At 33.2% G+C, this 13736-nt stretch overlaps 1 protein-coding gene and 1 non-coding gene across 2 annotated transcripts; both read right to left on the minus strand.

Annotated features, from left to right (window-relative positions):
* Window positions 1–1289: 1289 nt before the first annotated feature.
* Window positions 1290–8479, minus strand: LOC133172406 (glutathione S-transferase kappa 1-like). The gene is made up of 8 exons (XM_061307283.1): window positions 8393–8479; window positions 5963–6047; window positions 5388–5488; window positions 4909–5031; window positions 4281–4316; window positions 2716–2832; window positions 2320–2413; window positions 1290–1595 (listed from the first exon to the last, which is right to left on the minus strand). Exons 1-8 carry the CDS (start codon window positions 8465–8467, stop codon window positions 1552–1554), a joined length of 675 nt encoding a protein of 224 aa, XP_061163267.1. The 5' UTR covers window positions 8468–8479; the 3' UTR covers window positions 1290–1551.
* Trnas-gga (transfer RNA serine (anticodon GGA)) lies at window positions 7993–8065 on the minus strand. The gene has a single exon. It is a non-coding gene; the product is annotated as a tRNA-Ser (tRNA).
* Window positions 8480–13736: the final 5257 nt, after the last annotated feature.

The following is a 13736-nucleotide window of genomic DNA, read 5'->3' on the forward strand; positions in this document are numbered from 1 at the left end:
ACATCTGTATTCCTTGAGAAGATCTTTCTTCGGATATCAAAATGTTTGAACTCTTGACCTTGGAGTTTAACCTACATTTGAAAAACTTTAACTTTGGCCCTGAGCTGCTATACGGGGGAATCAGTGTTTCACAAACACTTCTTGTTCTATTGTTCCTGTTAATGAAAGCCTTTAACAAAAGGATTCTCTGTGACAAATTTGATAAATATAATCGTGGCATTCAAAAGGTTCTTGAAATATGGTCTGCATTCCAAAGAGTGTTTGCAAAGCACACAAATAGCCACAAGTAAAATTGATGCAAAGCATCAATTCGGCCACAAACAAAATTTTGCATCCAAGGAAAGCACAAGATATTCAAAGTTGAAGCATGCTCACTTTTATTTCAGTCTTCAAAGCAAAATTAAATAAAAAAATAAATAATTAATTAAAAAAATAAATAATTAAAAAATGAATAAATAAATAAGTAAAATAAAATAAAACAAATAGAAATTTTAATCACTTTGTTCATCAAATTGATTCGTCGATGTAATAATGTCGGTGATAAATGAAAAGAATTTATTGTCATCAAAATGAAGATGTAGGCCTGTTTATCGTATTCAGAAATTAAGATGAACCATGTGCAGATACCCTGGATCTTTGTCATGTGATGATGCCGATGATTTCTGCAGAGTAGGCTATGCTTTGCATGGCATGGTTCAAAATGTAGAAAAATATACTTGTGTCATTCACAGCTGTGGCATATTCAAAACAATTTTTTCTAGTTGGACAACTTTTCATTTTTTATTCATCATGCACTTTTTCCACTTAATTATTATCTGGAAAATTATAACGATTAGCATTCATATTTACACACTCCCAAGTCGGGGAGTACCTATTGTAAACTCTTTTTATATACTCATCAATTAATAATTATCTGATGAGGAATGAAAATGAAACTGAAACATAATAAAAAAAAAGTTAAGAATTAATTTTAAGCAAATTTAAAAAAAAAAAAAAAATTTCTCATGATTTTATACATGTTATCATAAGACTTTAAAGAATTATTTTACTCAACTAGTGAAGAAATAAGGTCTCATTTCCCCATATGCACTTTCTAACACAACTACAAATAGATCGGCTGCTTCTGCGGCCCATAATAACAAAAGCTCTCTGATCCGTCATCTCAAGTGGTAAATTGTGGAAATTGACAAAATCCACACACAGGAAACTGTGCAAATTGATACATACATTCAACATATATAATCCTCCTTTGCATTGACAATTTTTTTTTCAACCAGATACACAATATATAAAACAAAACATCAAATATTTATCATTTTAATATTACCTGATTATTATCACAGACATTGAAAATGCACTTTTTACATTTAATGTATTGAACAACCTTACATCATTTGGTCTTCTCAATGAAGAGTTCTATATATATGCTGCCATCAATACACACAAACACTTCTTTTACTGAACTGACCTCAGGGCAAGAAAATAAGTTGCTTGGATAACATTTCCATTCTATATATTGATTGAATTCCAAAATTTCTTCAAACTTCGATTTTACAGCTTAGATAATTCCTTCAAAGGACCATGCCATTCTTCCTCTGAAATTATTAAAAGAATTGGAATAAAATTTACATCATATGAATGAAAGAAATAAAACTGGTGATCTGCAAAATGGTTTTAGATGTATGGTTTTAATCTATACATGTTTCTTTATATACTTTCCATAAATATACAAATAAATTTGAACATAATGCATATACCTATAATCAGTTGGGAAAAAAATTGTTCAAGATACTGTATAAAACAGATTTAATAAATGCTGATTATCTGTTAATGGATACTGGCATATTTGTAAGTCATACTGTTGTAAGTAAAAAATAATTAAAGTGAATTCCAGCTTTACCCAAAGTCCACCACAGATACAGCTGGTAATGATAGAAATGGTTAGGGTATGTAACATTGTGGCATCATCAACCAAGAGAATGTATAAATTTTAATACTCCACATAGCCTTGACTTTTAGCCTTAGTTTTCAAGTTATTGTTGTATCACAGATCGAAGAAATCTTATACTGTCCCCGTCTATTATACAGTAAACAACTTTCCTGTTGAGTCCACTTCATTATTGTTAGTTGAAGATATTTACAAGTGATTTTCAATCCAACCCCCAACCCCCAATTATCTTTACATTCAAGATACTGATATTGATGACTTGTTCACACTGACCAAACTTTTCCTTTTATACCATCCTTGCAAAAAACCTGTGAGGGTAAGTAGCACTTCAAGATTATGGCTGGTTTACTTGATTTAGAAATAATACTTGCCTAACAACATGGCTAATATTGGAAATCTATCTGATCCAAACACCGATTCCTTTTTCCCATTAATGTGTGCAATAATCCAAGGGCTTCCAAATGCCTGAAAAAAAAGAAGACTTATTGTATATCAAATTTTACTAGAGTTATATCCCTTTTTATAAAAAATTGGTAATGTTTAAGTGTGTAATAATTGAAGTTTTTCTGACAAAAGCACAAGGTACACATATCAAATCATACTAATTTTTGTTAGTCATATACTGGTCATATAGCATATTTCCATTTAATAAGAATTTTCATGAAACTTTATCTTAAAATGAGAAAGATACCTGTAAATACAATGTAATTAAAACAAACTGAGTATCATATTTTCTGTGGAGATTTTAAATGCTCTTCATCAATTACCCCATCATCTAAGGCCTGTTTTGTGTACTGGGTGAGTCTATTCTTCACGTCTGGCTCACTCATTCTCTTTAAAGCTGATGATATGATATCCTCGCTCATTCCAGCTTTTTTGGCGGCCTGGGACGAACAAAAAAATCACTTCTTATAAACAAACTGATGCTAAAGAAAGTTCACAGAATGTATGAAGATATCAATTATCTTCTACACTTTGTCAAATTACAATGAGAAACTTGTGTAAAAAGGAAAGTACAAACATACTGTACATATACATACTTATTAAAAACATAGGTAATCAAAGATTACGAAGCTCACCTCCACGAATGTTATCTTTAAATAAGGCAAATTTCACATCATATTCTTTTTTTAGTTAGTGAATATCCCAAGATCAATATCCATGCAAGTTTGGTTTAAGTACGACTCATAGTTACTTGGAAATAGACCTGTTCAAAAAACGTTTATCCTGTTTACTAATCAAGAAAATTTTGGTCAGTTCCAACATCCAAAGTAAGTCTGGAAGTTTTCATCCTTAGATGCACCATCTATTTAAGTTTAATCATAACAGGCCATAATGTTATATAGCTATTCCAAAAAAATTATCCCGGTCACTCATCTGGAAAATGTAGGTCAGATTCAGAATCCAAAGCAAGTCTGGAATTGACCATCCCAAGTTACATCATTTATGCTAATTTGGTTGAAATATGATCTAAAATTCACTCATGTGGAAAATCTAGGTCGAATCCAGCATCCGAAGCAGGTTGGTTAGCGTACATCCCAAGATGCATCATCCATGCAAGTTGGTCAAGGTAGAGCTTATAGTTACTTGGGAATGGACCTGCTCCAAAAACTGTAACCTGGTCACTCATCTGGAATATCTAGGTCAGATCCAGCATCCGAAGCATGTGTGGTAGTGTCCATCCCTTGATGCATCATCCATGCAAGTTTGTTCAAGGTAGAGCTAATAGTTACTTGGGAATGGACCTGCTCCAAATACTTTAACTTGGTCACTCATCTGGAATATCTAGGTCAGATCCAGCATCTGAAACAAGTGTGGTAGTGTCCATCCTTAGATACATCACCCATGCAAGTTTGGTCCAGGTAGAGCTAATAGTTACTTGGGAATGGACCTGCTCCAAAAACTTTAACCTGGTCACTCATCTGGAAAATGTAGGTCAGATCCAGCATCCGAAGCAAGTGTGGTAGTGTCCATCCTTAGATGCATCACCCATGCAAGTTTGGTCCAGGTAGGGCTAATAGTTACTTGGGAATGGACCTGCTCCAAAAACTTTAACCTGTTCACTCATCTGGAAAATCTAGGTCAGATCCAGCATCTGAAGCAAGTGTGGTAGTGTCCATCCCTAGATGCATCACCCATGCAAGTTTGGTCCGTTAGGGCTTATAGTTACTTGGAATGGACTTGCTCCTAAAACTTTAACCGGGACGCTGATGCCGACGCCGGGGGTATAGCATAACTCATCTCGACTTCACCGAAAAGCTAAAAAAATTACTGTATTTTGATGATGACAAGAAAATACATGTATTACTGTTTTCCTCAGAAACATACCCACCTCTGCAAAATGTTGAGGTTCTGTGACTGGCTCATCCTGTAGAGAGATATGAGAAGATAAAGATTTGTTCTCTTTGATTGGACCAAAATAACTTTTTACCTTTCAAAAATTAACATGTTTAACATAAAAAAAAATTACAGTAAAAATTATTTTTTACTTTTATTTTATTCTTTTGATTGATTTCTAAATATTCAAAAAACAATGATTAAGGAACACATTATCCCAGAAAATTATACTAGTACATTTTTATTTTTAACTTTAACCCCAACTTCCTATGTATGACCTTGATTTAACATGATTAGCTGCAGTCTGAAAATCAGATTCATTTACTTGTATATACATGTAATATAAATGCCATGTTTGAAGCCTTTTCCTATTTTAAATACATCCAATTTTTTTTTTTATTTAAATTTCGTGATTATTATCAACCCCCCTTCCCAGTTTCTTGACCTTAGAGACCAAAAAAAAAAAAAAAATAATAAAATAAAAATAACTATTACATGTAATTGTATCTTTGATTAAATCTTTCAAGGATTTAAAACATCAAAAATTGGTGTGCCAGACAGAATATAAAATCTTTTGTGTTCATCCTCCAAAAAAAATAACCATCCACATTGGAATACTGTACATTTTTCCAAATTCGGAACCAGAACTGTCTGGAGAGTTCCTCTGTATATTCTGGGTTGGTCATGTCCACTGCAGTCAGGAATCTTTGAACTGGGAGTGTACCAAACATAACACTGGCAAAATCCTGGAAAAGTCAGAACACAATAAAAAAGACTGGCAGAATGATTACTTCATAGGAAATGACACTCTATTCATCTACATGTAAAGAACATGATGTATGAAATATATGTACATACTGTTATGCATATAAGAAAATATTTATAAAAATTTAAAGCTATGGTATATATTTTTGACAATACAATAAATTCATTTGTTTTCAATAAAATTAGTGTTGTTTTACTAAAAAAAAAAAACCTCTATCAATATACAAGTGAAAAAAAATATAAAATATAAAGAAATTGATGAAAAGTAAGTTTCTGTATTTCAGTTTTAGCCTTCGCATCACAAATGAGTCAGATCTTTGTTTTTTTAGTAACAAACCTTGGGCTGTTTCAGAGGAATACCATAATATTTTCCCAGCCTCTGTATGTCTTTCAGCATGTATGTACCTTTATTTGGCACCATGGCAGGGGGTTTGTTTCCTGCAAAAAAAAAATTAAAGAAAATGTGTATTTCATATTCAGGGTCTATCATGAATTTGGTTAAATGGATAAAATTCCAATTATTTAAAAAAATGACTTCTGTATCAAACATTCATGACTCCATGTCAAAAATTAGGTTCAAAATCAGGCAAAAAATTACTAAAATAATGTCATGTTGCCCCCCAGAACTCCAACACTCCATGAATAAAATTCATTATAAGTATTTCAATTTAATACTGTATACAGGGTTATTTTTGCCCTGTGTTATTTTTGCCCTTTCACACTTGCAATATATTTTTGTCCCATTTTAAATTTGCCCAATCACAGTTCCGTTTAAGAAATAATACTGTGTTTTTTTAATTTGCCCTGTTTTAATTTTGCCCACTTGCTAGTAGGGTGAAAGGGGTGAAAATAAAATGGGGATGAAAATTTCCCTGTATACAGTAGAAGTAATCTAATTCCAGAATTATCTACCTGATTCTTTCATGACTCCTCCCAGAAAGAAAGGTTTCAGCTGCAGATCCATATTTGGCCATTTTGTTCTGTATCTACACAATACCTAAAATACAGAAATGTGATGTTATATATATATGCTCAACATACATTGTCATGTGATAAGTCACAGACCACAAAACTGTACAGGAGCCATAAAAAAACTGGAATTTGGGTGAAAAAACTGTACACTGCCTATCAAAAACGGTACAAAAAACAGTATAAAATATCGCTTAAATTCTTTTGATAAGGCACCTTACTTCTAAACCAACAAATAGAAATTCTTGCAAATGTCTTATTTTAAAAGTTGTCATGGAGATTTGAATTCTTTAAAATTCATATATTGTGTTTTATAATCACAGTGTTCTTATGAATCGACTATAAATTAAGCTAGTTTAATGATAGTTTGTTTGACAGCTTTATATAGTATTAACGTGAGAGTCAATGTCTCCAATTTACATCTTGTTCATATTACTGTTATATACATCAGCAATGCTAAATAACAGCAGCAAATACAATCATACATAAATTTCAGCACATAAAAACTTAAAACTATATCCTTTATTTCAGCGTAATCATGGTAATAAACATCGTATATTTTATACCTACGGAGATCTGGGTCAGATTCATGTATATTATTAAGTCGTGTATATCAACTTTAGAAGTTGGCTTAATTTTTTTTCAATCAAGCTACGAAACAATAATTAAGTACCCCTTTAAAAATAAAGCTACCTAAAGGGGTATCTTGATACGGATTTATAACAAGATAATTATCCCAATTGGCAGTTCACACCTTCACACGCGATGGTTTGTGTACACTACTCAATTATCAGAAGGTCAAGTGTCAAACACAGGTGGCGTTTTCCAGTGTCTCGCGAGAGATAATGAGAGGAAAATGGCGGCATTTAGTGAGAAATTCAAAATACTGTACAAATTTTCATATTCCGTGAATTTTGGTGTCCCGCCGGTACACAATGAATGGGCTTGAAAAAACTGTACATTTTGTGTACCGCTGGTACATATCACATGTATGGCTCAAAAAAGTTATAATACTATCAATAATTCATATTGCACTATTGAAATTCAATATATCTTTATCTTTTTTGTGTGAGTCTATGAGTTATATACATGTAAAACACCCCAAAAATGTTCATAATATTTTCCCAATTTCTTTGTTCAGCTGAAAGTAAAATACAGCAAACTCTGATCACACAAACAGAGCAACTTGGAGCAAAATATTGAGGAACAAAATATCTGACTATTAAAAAGAGGTTTTAGGGCTTTCTGAAACTTTGAACCTGTAATGAGGTTGCTAAAAGGTTCAAACCAGTTATAAATTTCCTCAGCAGCAGCCTGTCTTTTTGAGTAGAAACAACTGTACTATGTGACCATACATTTTAAAGGCTTTGTTCACCTCCTAGAGGTAGTATTATTCGAAATAGACTGAACATACACAGAAAGGATTGTGAACAAAACATGATGCAAATTAAAAAAAAAAAAAGACTTCTTCTGATTATGTTTCACTGTTATATTTTTCATTATAATTCTCCCCTAAAAAATAATCCATCCTAAAAAAAAAAAAAATTAATAACAGGATACACAGTAACATGCTTTTGTGTGTATGCATTCATGTTTGTGCGTGTTCTGTTGAAATTGGACCAGTGAAAAATAAAATTTACCTTTCAGACTGAAGGAAACTTTTAGTTGTTAGTGAAAGAAAGCTTTTTATTTTGGAAGGTGTGATTGTAATAAGAAGGTCATAAGCTGTGGAAAATAAAGTCCACCATTTCATGACCATCTAGTTTGAGACCAAAGGTACTTGGGTCTTGGTTTATAAATATGTATACCTAATGAATTTATTAAAAAAAAAAGAAGTACATATTTTACATCATCAATTGTATACATATTTATAAACCAAGACCCGAGTACATGTACATGTGTTTGAGACTAATAGTTATGTTATAGCAGGGACCTATATATACTTATGTAACGGGAGAGGAGAAAAATGCAGCGGACCAGACCGGGATTCGAACCCGGGCCCCCTGAATCTCCAGTCAGGTGCTCTACCAACTGAGCTATCTGGCCACCGGCGATCGAACCCGTCTGACCGCCACACTTAGTATATAGGTCCCTGGTTATAGTTATGTTAAGTCAATTTTCGCAGTCCACAGTCGATTCACTCGATTGGCTGTACCAAATCCGGCAATCATTAGTTACAAACATAACTCAATCACAAAGACAAAGTAATGTCTGAGTGCATTTAGTTTAAAACAATAACGATGCCAAAAATCATAGTCCAAAGTCCATACAGAGTGAACGTTGTGTTTCCAGTGACATCATGAACGAACGACAGCAGAAAATCTATGTGCATAATGGTAAAATAAACATTGTTCAATTGAAATCAATACAAACTTCAAAACCAATCCATGTATATGGCGAAACAACATCATAGAAAAGTTCAACGGTTTTCCTCATGGGCGCCGCCATCTTGTTTTTTACTGGCTAGCCCTTACTTGGAACAATTCGTAAGGGTGGATTGGTTGGGGGTTGGGAGGGCTCACATCATTTGTAAAGAATATGCCTCAATACAATGATTTTATATAGCCTAGAGACAATGGGATTTTTCAAGCTAGAGCTCTTTCTGCAATTTTCAATGATTTATTAAGAATGAAATTTCAGGCACCTTTAGCCGTTGTAATTGGCCCACCCCAAATCTTCATATTGTATGACTTAAATTTTCTTATATCGAATATATAATACAACCTAACTATACTAAGCTTATTTATGGAACTTTTCTAGACAGAACGTTCCATCGTTAAAATGATTTTGTCTTATAAGGACCCGGACTTATCCCGAAACACAGTTACATTATGCAACAACACGTACAGATTTAACTGACGAATATTTTCTTTAAAGATTTGTTTTAATACTTCTGAGTTTTTCTTAAAATTGTATAAAGAACTTTGTTGTTATCTATAAAACAAGTAAAAGAAAAAAAAAAAAAACAGCTCAGTGATACTTGAGGGCAACTATTTTTAAAGATTAATTGTACTAGCCGCAGACCGGGGAGGGGGGCACAACCAAACATTTTCAGTTTGAGGGCATTACCTATTTCTTGACAGACAAAAATTAAAAAAAAAATTGAGGTCATCATACGTTATTATTAAAGGGGCACAAGCATAAACGTAGATGTTTTCTGTAGATATACACTATGTAGCGGCAAAATTAGAATTTCTACCAGCTAAGGTAGGGGTAACCATTTTAATAATGGTCAGAAATATTTACAAAGTGCCTGTCTTTACATTAAAGTTTTAGAATTGAGAGAATTTAAACTGACTTGAACAATATAGATTGCTATGCATGCAGCCGTTCCTTTTACATTCTCTTAATTCTAAAACTTAAATGCAACATATATTTAAAAGGTTTGCATCCTAAATCGTATAAAAATGACACATTTCAGCGGCATATTCCTTCTACCTTATATATATATATATATATATATATATATATATATATATATATATATATATATATATATATATATATATATATATATATATATATATATATATATATATATATATATATATATATATATATATATATCAAGTACGTAAAGTTAATGAATTATAATGTTCTCGTTATTATTGTTTAGGTTAAAAAAATCAAATCAAATGTTAACGGACAAATAAGTTTTTAATCAATAAATAAATGAACTAACAATACCTTTTTTACTAGGAATTTTTGGCCGATATAAAAAACTTTTAGGATGTTTCTTCAGCCATTTTTAAAATCAGTGCAAGTTAAACAAAAGGAAATTTTCCTCCTAGAAATGGGGAGCAGACAAAAAATCAAAGCACAACATCTTCAGAACACTTCAAACCTTTTATTCAAACAGATACATCTTTATGCTAGTAATAACCCTTTTTCGAATGTCCCCATCTGAAAAAAAGTGAATAGACATTTTACATTTTTTATGGGATCACTTGCATCAAAACTAGGTACATGTATTGTCAAAATATTCTACAATTTAAGACATTTACTATACGAAGTATCTACACGTATAATTGAAATAGGGATTTATTTCCGCGCGTGTGAGTAGAAGTAGGTATATGCGTTCTTAAAGAAATATTTGTTTACTAGTTTATGAATGATATTGCTCTACGTGCATATGTCAGTCTGATAACTTTTACAACTGTATCTTTTTCCTTTTGGGATTAGCAATGGAATATACATATTCATTTATTTATTTGTGTTCTATAGGTGTATATTTGAATTCATTAAACAATAAGTGCTCATTGAAAAGTGACTCTTTTCCTCAAAATTAAGTTTAAAATTCGCAATTTCAAATAATCATCAGGTTGAAATTTTCTATGCTTTTTCTCAGAAATTTTGAATTCTGAGATTAGAATGATTTATAATGACACTACATGTAATAAAGGATACACCTACAATCTGTCTTCATTTTACACCACTTTTTTAAAACTGAGAATAAGCCCCGATATCTTTATACAAATTTAGAAATCCTCAAACTGACCTTGAACAGCATTGTTTTAATAAGCTGTAACCACAGTATCCTTGAGTATATTCATTTCTGTAACAGTATTGTCTGCACTGACAATTCCTGCCAATTCCTGGGTACCCTCCGCCAGGGTACAAGTTTCCTCCTCCAGGGTACAAGTTACCTCCGCCAGGGTACAAGTTTCCTCCCGTGTACCAGTTGTTTCCACCACCAGGGTACCAGTTTCCTCCTCCTGGGTACAAATTTCCTCCTCCTGGATACCAGTTGTTTCCACCGCCTGGATACATATTTCCTCCTCCTGGGTACCAGTTGTTTCCGCCGCTTGGGTACCAGTTTCCTCCTCCTGGATACAGACTTCCTCCTCCTGGATACATATTTCCACCACCTGGGTACCAGTTTCCTCCACCGGAGTAATAAGTTGCAGACACTATGAGACAAGATGGGAACATGCAGCTCAAATTATTTGATTTCATTTGTTATTTTTTAAAAAAAATTCTATTACGTATTTCTTTATACTTTGTAAAATGTAAAACAAAATGTAAACGCAATATGGCCCTACTTTGATTTATATTACGCATGTATATGAAATCGAAATACATCTACATATATACATGTAAGATTCAAATACACGAGCAAATGAATGTAAGTATTATACACATGAACCGGTCTTGTAGAGTAGGATTCCCCCATAGCCATCTTTCCCCCGGAATCTGTACTCTAGAGAAGGATTTTCCCCCAAGGGGAAATCTCATACTAGAACCAAATTTCGTTCTTTCTCAGAGTAGGATTTCCCCTCTTTTATCATGCAATGCTTAAATAATTTCGGAAAAAAAAACATTGTGGCAAAAATTTGTATCAAAGTGAACTGATTTTTTGTTTGGAAATATGAGTATTTCAACTCAAGAATTGCCGAATTGAGTATGAAATCTTAAAACGTATAGTTCAAATCATCCAGTCTTAACCCAAAATTTTAACTCTTGGGAAGTTGTTAAATAATTCACTCAAAAAATCGTAAGACTCAATGTCTCAACACCCAATCTTGGCACATCATGCTCACAAATTCTTAATTTGCATAAGGGCACCTTTAGTGATTTGATAATTTGTTTGCCTTCCAAGGGCCCAATATTGATCTATGGGTCCATCCCTTTTACAAAGAGTGTGATAGAAAATTCTGAAATTTATATTATCGATAGGTTCCGTATGCCATTTTGGGCGTATTTGAATCGAGTAGTTCTTCAAAGGGGAAAAAGCCAAAACCAAAAACAAAACAATATTATATTGCGATATTGGATTTGAAAGCAGAGAGCAAATTCTCTCTGTGAACGTCTTGCAAAATTTCAAATTTTTAGAAATAAATGACCCATATTTTCCATTCCAATATTTAAACACCAGAAATTTGGAAAGGCACTTACACATCAATGTACATGTAGTTCGAAATACACTCGGAAACAAAAATGCACATAAGATAAAATTTCTTTTTGTTTCTACGGATACAGTTAAAATTTGTCCAACCAATTTAAATGAACATTTTTTTTAGAAACCAGTTTGACCAGATGAAAGGAATAAGATTTGTATGCTTCAAGAAAAAAAATTTTGGACGGTTACTGAGAAAAATGAGATTTAAAATTTTTATTTTTCATAAAATACTTCGTATATTTCAACGAAACAGGTTGCCATTTTGAAGAAGGGCACTTGTAACAATGTGTCGCCCCCTTTCCCCCTCATACATATGAGAAGCCATGATATTTTATAGGGGAAAATTGGCTCGGGGGAAATTGCACTCTATAGCTATTACACAGAGTAGGATTTCCCCCGGAAAATTGAATCTGGTGAGATTTCCGTGGGGGGAAGATTTTAGAGGGGAAAGTCTACTCCTTTTATTTTTATAACAAGGTAAAGCATTGACATGCATATGTTTACACTTGGTGGAAGGAATGATATAAAGGACAGCACAGGGTGCCACATATTTGGATGTTTTACTGACTATAGACGTTAATGGTCAAATAACTATATGACAACGTGATGACTTCAGGTTTTCCATCGTCAACTTTTCCTAAAGTAATATTCTAATATCACATTCAAGGTATTTATTCAGTATTGATTCAGTACGCAAGAGCATGTTAGGAGTACGATAAGTTTTTAAATCGGAGCGGGCTACTGACAAATAAGTTGGTGTTATAAGGCTTTCAAAAATCTAACATTCAGAATTTTGCAAATTATATGGTCGATATAATGATTTTGTTCGGAAATACAACATCTCGTTGGGTCGTATTCTGACTAACATGTTTCATATCCATTGTTAGGCTTTTGTAATTACACTGATTTTGATTACCGATAACTCCGTTTACCTAACCAGTACAGAGGGCTCACGGCGGGTGTGACCTGTTTACAGGGGGCTCACGGCGGTAGTGACCTGTTTACAGAGGGCTCACGGCGGGTGTGACCTGTTTACAGGGGGCTCACGGCGGGGTGTGACCTGTTTACAGGGGGCTCACGGCGGGTGTGACCTGTTTACAGGGGGCTCACGGCGGGTGTGACCTGTTTACAGAGGGCTCACGGCGGGTGTGACCTGTTTACAGAGGGCTCACGGCGGGTGTGACCTGTTTACAGGGGGCTCACGGCAGGTGTGACCTGTTTACAGGGATGCTTACTCCTCCCAGGTACCTGATCCACCTCTGGAGTTTCAAGGGGTACTTTTCACGATTTGTATTGATAACAGAATTTATAAGATCGATCACTGTTCGTTTTTTTCACCTTTTTCATACATTAATTCGAAACAGATTACTTTTTCACTTTTATATTGAATATGAAATACGTTTTTTTTTTATATAGAATTACAAACAGAATTATTTTTATGCATACCCGTAGTCAATACGTTTCATCAATTAATCAATTAAAAATTGATAAATTCATTTAACTATTTACTTTTCATATACATGTAAGAATAATATACCTAAAGTTTCTAAAGGTCCTAAACAAATGAATTAAACCACGCCGAGATTAATTGCGAAACATGCTCTGTAAGGACGAGGGAGAACTACAATATAAATGAATATCTTTATGTTAACTTTGAAGTTTCTAATGAAAAGGACTTCTTTCTATTGAAAACAAACAAAAAATTACCTGTTAGGAACTATTCAACAGAAATATAATAAAATTAAAGATCTACCTGCAACTGCAGCAATGCAAATTACCACAAGGGCAAAAATGTTAGAATTGGCCATAGCACTTGGT

The sequence above is a fragment of the Saccostrea echinata genome, unplaced genomic scaffold (assembly GCF_033153115.1).
Source record: "Saccostrea echinata isolate AGI-Se365-2 ecotype Australia unplaced genomic scaffold, CSIRO_AGI_Sech_v1 ptg000054l, whole genome shotgun sequence".
Classification (NCBI taxonomy): Eukaryota; Metazoa; Mollusca; class Bivalvia; order Ostreida; family Ostreidae; genus Saccostrea; species Saccostrea echinata.

Excerpts from the sequence above, each read along its gene's own strand:
- LOC133172406 (XM_061307283.1), bottom strand. The coding sequence starts at position 8,467 with ATGGCGGCGCCCATGAGGAAAACCGTTGAACTTTTCTATGATGTTGTT. Across the intron at positions 5,489-5,962 it reads AGGAGTCATGAAAGAATCAG|GAAACAAACCCCCTGCCATG; the intron begins GTAGATAATTCT and ends TTTTTTTTGCAG. Across the intron at positions 2,414-2,715 it reads AACAGGCCTTAGATGATGGG|GCATTTGGAAGCCCTTGGAT; the intron begins GTAATTGATGAA and ends CTTTTTTTTCAG.